Genomic DNA, 15,120 nt, shown 5'->3' with positions numbered 1-15,120 from the left:
AGGGAGAATCAAACCGGCTTACAGTCACCTTCCCTTCCACTCCCCACAACAGACACCCTGTAAGGTAGGTGGGGCTGAGAGAGCGTGACTAGCCCAAGGTAACCCAGGCGGCTTCATGTGGAGAAGTGTGGAAACCAACCCGGTTCACCAGATTAGCGTCCGCCGCTCATGTGGAGTAGGGAATCAAACCAGGTTCTCCAGATCTGAGTCCACCCCTCCAAACCATCGCTCTTAACCACTACGCCACGCTACCAGAAGGGGCATTAATCCCCCCCCACACACACACACTTATGCTAGACAGAGATGAGATGTGTGTCATTTTACTGCCTGTTGTGTATTACTGCTGCAGACTGTATGTTTGTGCTTTTGCGTCAGCTGCCTTGAAATGTAGAAAGGCAGCACACCTTTAGAAGGACACAGAGGGGAACGCTCCACCCCCCTCAGCCCTAACAAGTGAAAAAGCACTCTTTTTTCAGAAGCACTTCCACGTCTAATACAATCAAGTATTAGTTTCAAAGATGGAGGTCTCTTCCTGACCTGTGGTTGAGAATCCGATGGATCATCATCCACTCTGGCTTGATCCCGTAGCGGTAAAAGCGCTCCTCCATCTCGGCAAAGGTTGGGTCCTTGTTCTTGCGCTTGCGGCTCTTCTCTTCCTCTCCCCCGAAATCGCCTGCGGGGGGCTCGTCCATGTCGTTCTTGCGTTGGTAATTGCGAAACATGACCTGGCAATGCAGCTCCAGCTGAGGCACAGAGACAGAAATGGTTGCATGTTAGAGAAAGAACGTCGGACAGAGGAATTTCAGAAAAAAATGCAAGTTGCATTTTGAATATGTGGCAAAATAATTGAAGTGTAGAAAACATGTAGATTAATAAGAATGTTAGATAATTATAGGATAAACTAGAAGAAGTGTAAGTATTTTTTAACTCTTTATTTTAAGTTTATTTTATAACAACAACACAAAAATACAACAACAGGTTAAACAACGTACAGTCATCATTTTAAAAAAGGCAAATTGACTAGATATTAATGGATTTATGATATAACAGATATAGGGCATTTGAGTAGGTAATAAGAATTATAAGATATTAATATTAACAACCAAGAAGTATTGATTGAAGGGTGTAGAATTAATATTTAGAAAACATAAACGTGAAGGCACAAATAGAAGGTATAATTAAAACAAATAAGCTTAATATATATAGACTGGATAAAGATTTTAGATTAAGAGGTTTAAATGAGTGACTAATTAAAGAAACACTTGTATGGGTAGTATTAAAAGAGTAATATTAGACTATACAGCAAGACACAGCTACGTCTATATTCAACATTTGAATGAGATCTTGCTCCTAGGAAGGATTGTAAGAGGACTGTAAGATGTATGTGTGAAGTATTTGGGTTTATATTGTATTTGTGTTTTAAAAACAATAAAAACATTATTTTTTAAAAAAGAAACAGCGTTGGACTAAGTCAGTATCTCTGCTTGGACCGGGGGCGCAGGAAACACACCCTTTGCATACCTGTAGCTCAGACACCCACGAACAATGCCAATAGGACATGCCCTGCCATTTGACAAAGAACTGTCGCTCCGGTCTTCCCTCCAGGGGCTTTGGAGAAGGAGCATTTGGATCTGCGTCAGCCGGCCGTGGCACGGGCGTGGGTAGGGGGGGCTGCCCCCACTTCCAAGTCAAGATCTTCTGAACCTTGCCCTTCATAGGTGGGCACTGGAGAGAGACAGAGGCGTTAGGAACACTCCCCTCATACCCTTGACTTCACGCTCACTACTTGCTGGAGATGCCAGATGTTTCCGTTGCAGGAATAGTGTCCGGCAAGGTTTGCCAGTGGTCTCCCATTACTCAAGTTCTTGGAGCTCAAATTTATACTACCTTCCGAGATCCTATGGACAGACCCAAGCCCAAGGGCAGGGATGTCAAACTCAATTGTTAAGAGGGCCGGATATGACATAAATGCCACGTGGTCGGGCCGGGCCATGCCTCGCCAGCCCAGATTGGGGGGGGGGAGTGACTGCTTTGGCTGGCTCGTGGACCGGATAAGAACTCTCAAGGGGCTGGATCTGGCCCTTGGGCCTTCGGTTTGACACCCCTGCCCTAGAGCCTTGAAGCCTTATTCACAGATTCGCTCGGCAGGTAAACGGCTACTGTGCTTCGCTTTAGACATCCGTAAGGAAATGTGTTACATTTCTGTCTTGGACAATCACAATGGGGGAGAAAACAACCCCGCAAATTTTATTTTAAATTCCAGCTACATATCCTGCCCTGACAGTTTAGCACCAACAATGGTTGCATCCGCCTCATATACCAGAAAGAGAAGAAGAGTTGGTTTTTATATGCCGACTTTCGGTACCACTTAAGGGAGACTCAAACCGGATTACAACCACCTTCCCTCCCCCTCCCCACAACAGACACCCTGTGAGGTAGGTGGGGCTGAGAGAGTGTGACTAGCCCAAGGTCACCCAGCTGGCTTCATGAGGAAGAGTGGGGAAACCAATCCGGTTCACCAAATTAGCATCTGCTGCTCATGTGGAGGAGTGGGGAATCAAACCCAGCTCTCCAGATCAGAGTCCACCGCTCCAAACCACCGCTCTTAACCACTACGCTGTGCTGGCTCTCCTGCCAACCCTACCTACTCTTCCTCAACTCAATGAAATCTTGCACCAAAAGCACATTCCTATTTTGTTCATGTTTTTAGAGGTCAAGGCGCCAACCGCCTTTTTTGCTACAGCTTGTAATGACCCTGTAGTAGTCCACACCCTGGAGAGAACAGCTTTACTTAAAAAAAATAATCAGTTACATGATTTGCAAAAACTAGTTGCCGTGACACCAAACTGCAGCCAGGGATCAGTTGTGAGTACAAAAAAATCCAATCTGCATACAGAGCCTGAACCGAAAGTTTCAGGCAGGCAGCCGTGTCTGTCTGCAGAAGAAGGGCAAGATTCGAGTCACCTTAAAGACCGACAAGATTTCCAGGGTACAGTTGAGTACCCCTTATCCAGACATCCCATATCCAGACTGATCCAAAAAACTGGACCTTTTGAGCCAGCATGTGGGCATTACTCACAAGCCCTCAACAGTGCCATCAATGGTTCAATGTAGAAGAAGAAGAGTTGGGTTTTATAGGACGGCTTTCTCTGCCACTGAAGGAAGAATCAAACCGGCTTACAATCACCTTCCCTTCCTCTCCCCACAACAGACACCCTGTGAGGTAGGTGGCGCTGAGAGAGCTCTAATAGAACTGTGACTAGCCCAAGGTCACCCAGCTGGCTTCGTGTGGAGGAGTGGGGAATCAAACCCGGTTCTCCAGATCAGAGTCCACCGCTTCAAACCACCACTCTTAACCACTACACAAAATTATTTACGTTAATGTTTTAAATTACATTCAGGCTATGTGTATAGAGTATACATAAAACATATCTAAAACATAAATGAATTTCGTGTTTAGACTTGGGTCCCATCCCCAAGATATCTCATTATGTATATGCTAAAATTCCAAAATATGGAAAAATCCAACCTAGAAGAAGAGTTGGTTTTTATATGCTGACTTTCTCTACCACTTAAGGCTGAATCAAACTGGCTTCCCTTCCCACAACAGAATCAAACTGCTTCCCTTCACCTTCCCTTCCCCCAACAGACACCCTGTGAGGCAGGTGGGGCGGAGAGAGCTCTATCAGAGCTATGACTAGCCCAGGGTCACCCAGCAGGCTTCGTGTGTAGGAGTGGGGGGAAAAATCCAGTTCACCACATTAGCCTCCGCCGCTCATGCGGAGGAGTGGGGAATCAAACCCAGTGCTCCAGATCAGAGTCCACAGCTCCAAACCACCACTCTTAACCACTACACCACGCTGGCTCTCTGCAGACCACATCTGGTCCCAAGCAGTCTGGATAAGGGATACTTAACGTGTATAAGCTTCCAAAAGTCAAAACCTCTCTTCTGACTCTCAAAAGCTTATACCCTGGAAATCTTGTCGGTCTTTTAAGGTGCTGTTGGACTCAAGTCCAGCTGATCCAAAAGCGTTATCATACACTTGTAATGCAGACTGTGAAAGCAAGAGGCCTGGGTTACAATAGTTTTCCTCGCGGGGCTCCCGGCATCACCGTTTAGGAAAGAGCACGAGAACTCACGGTACAGCGTGGGCAAAGCCACTCCCCATTGGGAATCTCTGGCAGGGGGGGATTCAGGCAGTGGATGTGGTAGGAAGAAGGGCAGGCATCGCAGCAGAGCAGCTCCCCCCCGTCTTTGCAGACGCGGCAAAACTCCATGTGGTGGTCGTCCTCCTCCTCCGCATCCCCCACGACGTCCTCCATGGCCTCCTCGCCCTCGGAATTGTCCTCCTTCGCCTCCCACTGGATCCCCTCTTTCTCCTGAAGGGAGAAGGGGAGAGGGGGGTCAAGGACGAGGCGCTGGGGGGAACTCCCAGCGTGCTGGCGACGTGGAACTTGAGAACTCACACAGTGCGGGCAGCTCCACTTGCCCTCTGGCGCTTTCTCCATATCTGGATCCAGACACACCATGTGGTAGGCACGAGGGCAAGTGTCACACAGGATGATCTCTCCCCCCTGTTGGCACACCTCGCAGTAGTCCTGGTGGTCGGTTTCATATCCATCGACGGCCGTGGTGGAATCCTCTTCTCCTAGAAGGGTGGGAGAAGCGGGTAAGGGGGTCAAGAGGTCACACTTGCCTCGTTTCGGGCAAACGAGAACGCCGAAGCCACGATTCTCCGCGGCGAGATCACAGAGCCAAAATTCAGACAGCTATGGCTGCACAGGTGGTAGTCCATAGTGCAGGATTAGATGGAGAGCAACAGAAAACCAGCCATTGCATACAACAGATAAAGGCCCTGAGAGACCTTTATGATCTTCTCATGATGTCTGCACCACGCTCATCCCTTGAAAGGCCTGCAAAGTGTTCTAACTTACATGATCCGAGCTCTTCCCAAGGTTTACAACAGTACATTAGAACATAAGAAAAGCCCTGCTGGATCAGACTGAGGCCCATCAAGTCCAGCAGTCTGTTCACACAGGTGCCTCCAGGAAGCCCACAAACAAGACGACTGCAGCAGCGTTGTCCTGCCTGAATTCCACAGCACCTAATATAACGGGAATGCTCCTCGGATAATGGAGATAATTGGTGTGCATCATGACCAGTATCCACTTTTACTAGTAGCCATGAATAGCCCTCTCCTCTATGAATATGTCCACTCCCCTCTCAAAGCCTTCCAAGTTGGCAGCCATTACCACATCCTGGGGCAGGGAGTTCCACAATGTAAACTTTTACGTATCTGTCCCCGGGCCACAAGCAACCATGAAACCCACCCCAACCCAACCACACTCAAATCCGTATACGTGCCCCTAATCAGGCTGATCAGAGCTCCGCACCTTTCTTTTTCTTCTTCCCCGCTCTCATTTTCTTGCGACTGCGGCTGCTGCGACTGGTGGACCCGTCAGACACAGAGTAGCTGTTGATGCTGGCATCGTCAAAGTCGGACTCCACGTCCAGGTCATCCTCCTCGCTCTGAACCGCGGAGAGAGGGACAGGTCACGGGAGACCGGCGTGGTGTCCCTCGGCCTCCCAACCGCCATATCCCCCAGGAGGCCCGGCAGGCAGGAACAAGCCCCCGCCCTGCATCCTCTTGCTAGGAGAAGAAAAAAACACTCACAGATGATCTTTTACGCTTGGAGCCAAATCCTCCCAGCTTGATTTTCAAGGGCGCCACCTTCTTGGTTTTGGGCTTTTTGATTTCCGGAACACGAGGACTGGGTTTGGGTTTCTTCCGGGCATTGGGACCTAAGAAGAAAAGTTGGTTTTTATATGCCCACTTTCTCTACCACTTAGGGAAGAATCAAACTGGCTTACAATCTTCTTCCCTTCCCCTCCCCACAACAGACATCCTGTGAGGTAGGTGGGGCTGAGAGAGCTGTGACTGGCCCAAGGCCACCCAGCTGGCTTTGTGTATATGAGTGGGGAAACCAACCCTGTTCACAGATTAGCCTCCGCTGCTCACGTGGAGAAGGGAATCAAACCCGGTTCTCCAGATCAGAATCCACCGCTCCAAACCATCGCTCTTAACCACTACACCATGCTGGCTGGGGGAGAGAGTTCAGAGAGAACTGTGACTAGCCCAAGGTCACCCAGCAAACTTCCATGGCAGAGAAGGGATTTGAAGCTGGCTTTCCCTGATTTTAGTCTGGCACTTTAAGCACTACACCACGGGGGTGGGGGGCTGTCCCGCAGTCGCGTCCTGCTCTCACCTTTCCCCTCCTTGGTCTTGGCCTTTCGGAGAGGCACTTCGACGGGGGGCTGGGGCAGGACCGCATCCACGCTCGCCACCATGCTCTCCACCACGGCCACTGCGGCTGCAGCCGCTGCCGCCACCGACGCCCCCGAGCTCCCTTTGAAGGGGTTGTTGGTGCTGAACTCGCGCCACTTGGCCCCCAGCACCATCATCATCTTGGAGACGGCGATTTTGGGATTCTTGGCAGCAATAAGCGGTCTGGGGGAGGGTAGGGGAAAAAAGGGGAGTATTACTGGGTACTGCTGACTACTCAAAAAGCTTTTATCCAAGTTAAGACCCAATTCTTCAGAAAACTAGCTACTTTGCTCACATAATTAACAGCGAGCGAGTTCACGCACGGAACATATTTTGATTTAGGAACACAAAATTGTTTTTGTTTTATTGATGCTATCCGGCCAAAACCATTTGCTTTCTAAACAACATACAGAAATCGTCGGCAATAAGAACGTCAATTAAAATTAAAATGAAATTTCTTAAAGGTTCTTCAGCTTTACTATAAATGGTAGATTTGTGATCATCATTTCAGTCTTTCCCTCTTCTACTAACAAACACCTTGAGGAGCACTACATTTAAAGCACCAGGTCTTCTTACAACACTCTGTATTTGGGGAGGGGCCGTGGCTCAGTGTTAGAGCCTCTGCTTGGCATGCAAAAGGTCCCAGGTTCAATCCCCCGGCATCTCCAGTTCAAGGGACTAGGCAAGAAGGTGATGTGTAAGACCTCTGCCTGAGACCCTGGAGAGCCACTGCCGGCCTGAGTAGACAGTACTGACGTTGATGGACCAAGGGTCTCATTCAATATAAGGCAGGTTCATGTGTCATGTGTTATTTATATAGCCATTTTCCCCAAAACCTGAAAGCACTTCATGTACATCGTCAGTGCTTCTCACAAGTCCTGTAAAGTACATTACACACACACACTCCATCTTGCAGATGAAGAAGAGTTGGTTTTTATACCCCGATTTTTTCTACCTTCAAGGAGTCTCAAAACGGCTTAATATTGCCTTCTTTTCATCTCCCCACAACAGATACATTGAGGTAGGTGAGGCTGAGAGAATTCAGAGAGAACTGTGATTTGCCCAGTCACCCAGCAGGCTTCACGTGGAAGAGCAGGGAAACCAACCCGGTTCTCCAGATTAGAGTCCACCGCTCTTAACCACTACACCACGCTGGCTCTCTAGCAGCCGAAGTTTAGACGCTTGCCTTGAAACTCCTGACAAATGCACAACGGAGCCAAGCATCAAACAAGGATTTCTGTCTCATAGCTCAAGCTCTTGGACTTCATGCCCCGCCCAGCTCCCGGATCACTCGCTCTAAAGATCTCAACGCTCGTCGAACCCACCTGACAAACTGGCTGAAGGCTTTGTAGTTGGTGAGAGTGCGATAGTCCTCCTCCGTGAAAACGTGATCGATGTCCTCCATGCCCCAGTCCTCCAGAAGCTGAGCTGAAGACTTGGGTTCCTGTTGAGATAGGCAGAGCAAGTTGCAAGAGGGAGCATAACCTTCGTTAAGCAGAGCACTTGACAAGGAATGACAAGAGTTGAGAGAGGGGCTCCGGGCAGAAAGAGGAAGAAGAGTTGGTTTGTATATGCCAACTTTCTCTACCACTTAATGATCAAACTGGCTTACAATCACCTTCCTCTCCCCACAACAGACACCCTGTGTGGTAGGTGAGGCTGAGAGAACTGTGACTAGGCCAAGGTCACCCAGCTGGCCTCATGAGTAGGAGCGGGGAAACAAATCCAGTTCACCAGATTAGCCTCCACTGCTCATGGGGATCAGAGTCCACCACTCCAAACCACCGCTCTTAACCACTCCACCACGCTGGTGTAGGAGGAACATGAGAGACCCGACATCTCCCAAACCAGGACCAGAACTGCTCCAAGATGGGAAACAGCCCCCACTTTCAGTGGCACCTTGAATTTCGGGCACCCCAGTCCCCTACAACCAGTCCCCAGTAGGCCAGCAAGGGGGAGGGGAGAGCATCAGTAGAAGAAGAGTTGGTTTTTATATGCCAACTTTCTCTACCACTTAAGGGAGACTCAAACCGGCTTACAATCTCCTTCCCTTCCCCTCCCCACAACAGACACCCTGTGAGGTAGGTGGGGCTGAGAGAGCTGTGACTAGCCCAAGGTCACCCAAGCTGGCAACGGAGAAACCACCCACCCCAGGAATTTCACGAGGCACCAGAAACGTGTACCCCTCTCACCTTGGAATCGTCCTCCTCCTCCTCTTCCTCCTCCTCCTCCTTGCGCTTGGCTTTGCTCTTCTTCTCCTTCTTCGGCCCCAGCTTCTTCTTCTTCTTCTTGCCGGGGGTGTAGTCACTCCCCTCGCTGTCCGAGCGCAGCAGCACCTCCTCCTCTTCCTCCACAAACTCGTTCCCTTCGCCGGAACTGTCCCCCAGCTGGGGGGCGGAGGGGCAGGAGGGCGTCAGAGCGGGCCACCGGCACTTCCCCCCGCCTCCGGCTCTTGTCCCAAGGACACCAGCCCCCCCTCCCCATGGACTCAGCATTCATCTGTGCTACGCGAAGGCAGATTTTGGAAAACCCCTCTGTCTGACAGGCTTTGCCCTTGTGGCAATAACTGTATCGAAAAAGTTGCTCATGTCCTATTTTATTGTAGTTTTTATGCAGAATCTCGTAATGAACTACTAAGCCCCACGTTGGTAAATTGACGGAATATCTCAGACTCTCTTAACGCTTCCTATTTATTGAACAATCGTTCGCCCCAAATATTGGAGACGGGTGGCACAGTTTTTAAAGTTTGCTTTAAAAGCCCGCCAAACAGTTAATTAGACAGCAGCATCAACAAACAGTATTAGAAGAAGAGTTGGCTTTTATATGCCGACTTTCTCTACCAGTTAAGAAAGACTCAAACCAGCTTACAATCCCCTTCCCCTCTCCACAACAGACACCCTCTGAGGTAGGTGGGGCTGAGAGAGCTCTAAGAGACCTGTGACTGGCCCAAGATCACCCAGCTGGCTTCATGTGGAACAGTGGGGAAACCAACCCGGTTCAACCAGATTAGCCCCCGCCGCTCACATGGATGAGTGGGGAATCAAACCCAGTTCTCCAGATCAGAGTCCACCGCTCCAAACCACTGCTTTTAACCACCACACCATGCTGGCTCGACGTAACTGTCTTTTAACAACACTATAAAGGGCACCTTTTAATATTTCCATTCCTTTTGTGACCATTTGTATTGTGTTTTTATGCCAATAAAGGAATGAGGATGACGGCGATTTGGCATTCAGACCCACCCGCTCAGCACAACCCCTTTCCTCCCCCTCCGTGGTCCCGTTCAACCCCTCACCTCTTTTTTCTGGCGCTTGCTGAGCTTGGGCACTTTGGGTTCCTTCAGTTTCTTGGGCTTCTTCTTCTTCTTAATTTTTGGGATCTCTGCCTCGGATAACAGCTCTTCCTCTGGCTCTTCTTCAGGTTCTGGGGTGGGGGAAATAAGTAAAAGAATTTTGGGAGGGTGATGAATAAGAGCTGGTTTTTATACTCCACTTTTCTCTACCAATTTGCTTGAAGGTCCCAGGTAGAATCTCTGGCAACTTCAGGTAAAGAATCACATGGTAGTAGAAGAAGAAGAATTGGTTTTTATACTGTTTTTCTCAACTGAAAAGAGTCTCAAAGCAGCTTACAATCACCGCCCCCACCACAACAGGCACCTTGTGAGGTAGATGGGGCTGGGAGAGCTCTAAGAGAACCGTGACTAGCCCAAGGTCACCCAGCAGGCTTCATGTGGAGGAGTGGGGAATCAAACCTGGCTTCTCCAGATTAGAGTCCACCGCTCATGTGGAGGAGCAGGGAATAAAACCCAGCTCTCCAGATTAGAATCCGCCACTCTTAACCACTACACCACGCTGACTCTAGTGTCGTGACTCATTTCCCAAAGCCCACGCGATGCATCAAACACCACAAACTAGCCGTTGAACTGGACCAAGCTCTGTTTGCATTGCTCAAATTCTACCTCACCAGTCTATCAAACATCATGAGGCAGTGTTCCTCAAAAAATTTTTTAACTCCCCTCCACTTTTCTTTGCTTTTTATCTTCTGCAGGGGACACAAGCGACACCAATAATCTATTCCAGTGTGCCCAGATCCTCACGCACAGCCTCCTCCTGCTCCATGACTTTGTAAATTATACTACTACCCCAATGCTAGTAGAGGAGTAGGACGTGACTGCTCTGACTCGCTCCTAAAGGGTCTCACTCAAGGAGCTTCCCTTAAAAGAAAGCAGCAGATCTTCCTGCATTAGCTTTATCCCAAACCAGATGGGGATGATAAAATAGTAGGGGCAACACAATCTCTAGGGGCACCCAACCCACCCAGCTCTTGGTAGAAGCAGGAAGAAGAGTTGGTTTTTATATGCCGACTTTCTCTACCACTTAAGGAAGAATCAAACCGGATTACAATCACCTTCCCTTCCCAACAACAGACATCCTGTGAGGTAGGTGGGGCTGAGAGAACTAAGAGAACTGTGATTTGCCCAAGGTCACCCAGCTGGCTTCATGTGTAGGAGTGGGTAAAACAAACTGGTTCACCAGATTAGAGTCTGCAGCTCACCTGGAGGCGTGGGGAATCAAACCTGGTTTTCCAGATTTGAGTCCACTGCTCCAAACCACCACTCTTAACCACTACACCATGCTAGCTCTCACCTGAACGTGCGAATACATACATGAATACATAAAGCTGACTTCTACTGAATCAGACCCTTGGTCTATCAAAGTCTGTACTGTCTACTCAGACCAGCAGCAGCTCTCCAGGGTCTCAGGCAGAGGTCTTTCACATCACCTACTTGCCTGGTCCCTTTAACTGGAGGAGCCGGAGGTTGAACCTGGGACCTTCTGCATGCCAAGCAGATGCTCCACCACTGAGCCACGGCCCCTCCCCACCTGCCTCCAGATCATACCCTCCCCAACGTACCTCTCCCCCTTTAGGCATCCTGCATTCCCATGAGGGGCCACCCGCAACTTGAGAACACACAAGTTCAAGGGCTCTATGAACAGAAGAGCCCTGCTGGATCAGACCCGTGATCCATCTAGTCAAGGCATCCTGTCTCTCACAGTGGCCAACCAGTTCCTCTGGAGGTCCCACGACAGGACATAGAGGCCAAGGCCTTCCCGTGATGTCTCCTTCCTGGCACTAGTTTTCAGAGGTTGACTGCCTCTGAATGTGGGGGTTCCCATCAGTCACCATGCCTAGTAGCCACTGACAGACCTGTCCCTCCACAAATCAGCCTAATCCCCATTTGCTACCTATGTCATAGGAGAAAAAACTAAAGTAGGAATTTTTTTTGATCCAGGCACCACAGCGAGAGCTGTTCCTGGTGGCAGCAGAGTACAGAACGCGCAACAATGCGTTTAAATTGAGGGTGGAAAGGTACCAGGTTGGCTATCAGGGGAAAACTTTTTACAGTAAGAATTCTTCGACAGTGGAATCGGCTGCCTAGGAAGGGGGTGAGCTCCCCCTCACTGGCAGCCTTCAAGCAGCGGCTGGACAAACACTTGTTGGGAATGCTCTAGGCTGATCCTGCATAGAACAGGGGGTTGGAATAGATGGCCTATATGGAAAGGTTGAAGGAGCCTGAAGAGGAGAAGATCGAGAGGTGATACGATAACCATCTTCAAGTACTTGAAGGGCTGTCATATAGAGGAGGGTGCCAAGTGGTTTTCTGTTGCCCCAGAAGGTCGGACCAGCACCAACGGGTTGAAATTAAATCAAAAGAGTTTCCATCTAGACATTAGGAAGAATTTTCTACCAGTTAAGAGTGGTTCCTCAATGGAACAGGCTTCCTCGGGAGGTGGTAACCTCTTCTTCCCTGGAGGTTTTTAAGCAGAGGTTAGATGGTCATCTGTCAGCAATGATGATTCTATGACCTTAAGCAGATGATGAGAAGGAGGGCATCTTGGCCATCTTCTAAGCATGGAGTAGGGTATGTGTGGGGGGGGAGGTAGTTGTGAAATTCCTGCATTATGCAGGGGGTTGGACTAATGACTCTGGCAGTCCCTTCCAACTCTATGATTGTATGATTCTAAGCCACACTCATGGCATTCAACACCAAGCCAGCCGCTGCTTCCGAATGAAAACTATCTTAGGTAATAAAGAGGGGGGGAGAATAGTGATGGGGGTTCAAGCTCTCCCCTCCTCTGTCAGCAACCCTGGAGGGGGAAACAAAAACCATTTTGCAGCTTACAGCAAACTCAACAAGCAGCTGCCTGTCCTCCTCATCCTCCCAAGACAGTTGCCGCTCTGAGCCTCCATTTCAGCCACCAGGTGCCTACTCAGGTGCCAGCCGCCGCAATCGCCTCCTCCTCTTTATGCAAATGCAATCTTCAAACTCGACTGCCTCTCACTCCCCCCCAGCACACATCACTCCTCGCCCCCACAGACCACACTCCCATCTGTTCTCCCCCCCACCCCCGCCAGCCCAGAGGGGCACAGCCAGCCTGCAGCTTCCTTTGTGACAGGATCCACAGTAACCAGCCATTCTCCCTCTCCCCTCCCCCCCCATCAGCCAGCCGCCCCCGCCCATTACACGCAGCCGGAGTCACTGGCTCTCCCTCCGAGGGAAAATGGCCTCCGAACCGCGGGCGCTGGGCAGGATGGGGGAAGCCACAGGTCACAGCAGCCAGAACGGCGAGGAGCGGAGGGGGAAATCGGGCCGGGGCGGAGGCCTGCATTCCCAAACCAGCAAATATATATCCTGTGCCAGAAATATTTCCCTTGCGTTTCCTCCCCCGGCATGGCTCTCCCATCCTGCCGGCAAAGACGCAGATCCAAGCACCCTCTCCGCCCCTTCTGCTAGGCCTGCGAATATCCAGCAGCGGTGGGAACCCCCGTCTCTGAGCAGAGGAATGCTTTTTGGCGTATGAGACAGCCTGCCCCTAACAATGCACATCCCTGACCCCAAGGACCAAGGGGGGAGCAATTTTTAAAAACCACGGTATCAGCGAGAAGCGCTTCCAAAGCAAGACTCCACTGCCCTCAACCTTGCTTGGTAGAAGGCACCTCCGTCCAACGACCGATCTCAAACACTGCTGAAGATGATCAGAGTCAAAAGAGGTGGAGGGTAAAGACATTCTCCCCCCTCACCACACTGGGCAGGCCACCCTTGATGCAAAGACAGGACTACGGCGAGGCAAGAGCCACAAGAAACCGCGCCGGGTGTGGCTGGAGAGAAAAAGTGGGTCATGTAGCAGCCCAGGGCACAAGATCGTTTTGGACAGAGAATAGCCAAGCTCTCAAGGGGGCAAAAGGAAGCCGGGCTGTCTTTTCCCTCGTGCTCCCTTCGGCAGCCTTAAATTTGGGCTCCCCGTCCACAGTGGTCCCCCCTCCTCTCCATCGAGACACCTGCTATGCTCCCACCCCCACCCAAAGCCCACACAGCCAAGAAAGGAACTTCGCATTTTGGGAAACGGGACGCAAGCGAGAAGAGAAATGCTTTCTGCGGCGCGCACACGTGGGTTCCTAGTAAACAGAACTTTCCCTTGTGCAACGTCTTTCTGCATCCGCGAGTCACACTGGAGCAAAACGCACAAGCTAGAACCGCAACGCTGTCTGTCCAGAATGGTTGTGAAGAAAAGTCCAGGTGGGGAAAAGGGAAGGCCGAAGCAGGAAGCGACAGAAATAGACCAGGCAGGCGGTGGCGGCTAAGTACGCAAGCAACAGCAGGCGGCAATTCACCAGAAACCCCCACCCCACCCCCGTGAAAAGTTCCAAACAGTTCTTATTCCACAACCTCTAACCCCCAGTCCCGAACTTCGGGTTCCTTCGCCATAAGCGGAGCCCGTATCCAAAAGCACCTCAAACCCAAGCGGTTCCCTTCAGGTCACACGCCACATTACGAGGGTGCATCGTGATCCCACCGGCACACACCCCCCCCCCCCCCGCTCAAACACCCACCAAAATAAAAGACCTCTTTTGTTCCTCGCTTCGGAGATACCTCCCCCCCCCACACACAAAAATAAGAAGTCCGAGAAGTCTCACCCTGCGGGGTACCCTGGTGCTGGTGGAGGCTGTTGTTCATCAGAATCTCCATTTCCTCCTCGTCGCTGCCGGCGGAGCACGGCGATGGCGACCCGATGCCCGAAGCCATGGCCTGCGATCCGGAGGCTCAAGCGGCGCCCGCTCCCCTCTGGCACCTCCTTATCGCCAATGCCTGCGATGTGCTGGGGAGGGGGCAGAGGAAAAGTCACGTTAGAAGCAGCAGCCCAAAGGGAGCCAGCGGCCAAGGAAGCCCCCCCCCCCCCGCCAATACAGAGGACGATTCCTCCTCCCTCCTCCACCGGTCAATTACTCATCTCCCTCCTTCTGTCAATTCCCCCCCTTGACAACATAAGCGCATAGGAAGGCCGGCCCTGGGACTTCAAGCCCTAAGTAACCTGTGGCCAGATAAAAGCTGTGCAAATTAATAATAATAATAAAATATACTGGGGGGGGGAGCCTCTAACCAAATTACTTTCAATAAACCGAGAAAGGCTAAACTTAGCACTTTAGGGTTCCCCTTCCTGCCACCCTTATAGTTTTTAAGAAGCACTACCCTATTTACCGGCGCATGAGGGTTCCCCTTTTCATATTTTAAGCATCAAAACCGCACATTTTAAGCATCAAAAAGCGTATAAGCATACAAGTTAAAAGTCGTTGGGGGTTTTGTTTTTGGAGGGGGAAGAGTTGTGGCAGGATATTTCCTAAGGAGGCCCGTTTTAAGCAGCTGACCCCCCCCCCTTTCAAAAAAAGAAAATTCAGCAGCCAGGGACAGAAAGGCCAAGAGAAACCAGACCCCCCCCCTTTCGCCCCACTTGGC

General features: G+C 50.5%; 1 protein-coding gene across 2 annotated transcripts in view; it reads right to left on the bottom strand.

Moving 5' to 3' along the window:
- CHD4 (chromodomain helicase DNA binding protein 4) overlaps window positions 1-14,451 on the bottom strand; it is a 45,361-nt gene extending 30,910 nt beyond the window's left edge. The window contains exons 1-11 of one of the 2 annotated variants that reach the window (XM_056847933.1): window positions 14,316-14,451; window positions 9,622-9,749; window positions 8,519-8,713; window positions 7,652-7,770; window positions 6,268-6,509; window positions 5,676-5,803; window positions 5,395-5,530; window positions 4,468-4,649; window positions 4,141-4,380; window positions 1,522-1,725; window positions 538-743 (exon numbers count right to left, since the gene is read on the bottom strand). In XM_056847933.1, the coding sequence (XP_056703911.1) occupies window positions 538-743; window positions 1,522-1,725; window positions 4,141-4,380; window positions 4,468-4,649; window positions 5,395-5,530; window positions 5,676-5,803; window positions 6,268-6,509; window positions 7,652-7,770; window positions 8,519-8,713; window positions 9,622-9,749; window positions 14,316-14,412 (1,877 nt within the window). In that variant the 5' untranslated portion in view covers window positions 14,413-14,451. Of the gene's footprint in view, window positions 1-537; window positions 744-1,521; window positions 1,726-4,140; window positions 4,381-4,467; window positions 4,650-5,394; window positions 5,531-5,675; window positions 5,804-6,267; window positions 6,510-7,651; window positions 7,771-8,518; window positions 8,714-9,621; window positions 9,750-14,303 lie in introns of both variants that reach the window. The other variant, XM_056847934.1, reaches the window with a different exon arrangement.
- Window positions 14,452-15,120: the final 669 nt, after the last annotated feature.

This window comes from Euleptes europaea, chromosome 4 (genome assembly GCF_029931775.1).
Source record: "Euleptes europaea isolate rEulEur1 chromosome 4, rEulEur1.hap1, whole genome shotgun sequence".
In the NCBI taxonomy this organism is placed as follows: domain Eukaryota; kingdom Metazoa; phylum Chordata; class Lepidosauria; order Squamata; family Sphaerodactylidae; genus Euleptes; species Euleptes europaea.
Note: the sequence above shows the minus strand (reverse complement) of the source record. Positions and strands in the feature narration are given on the sequence as shown.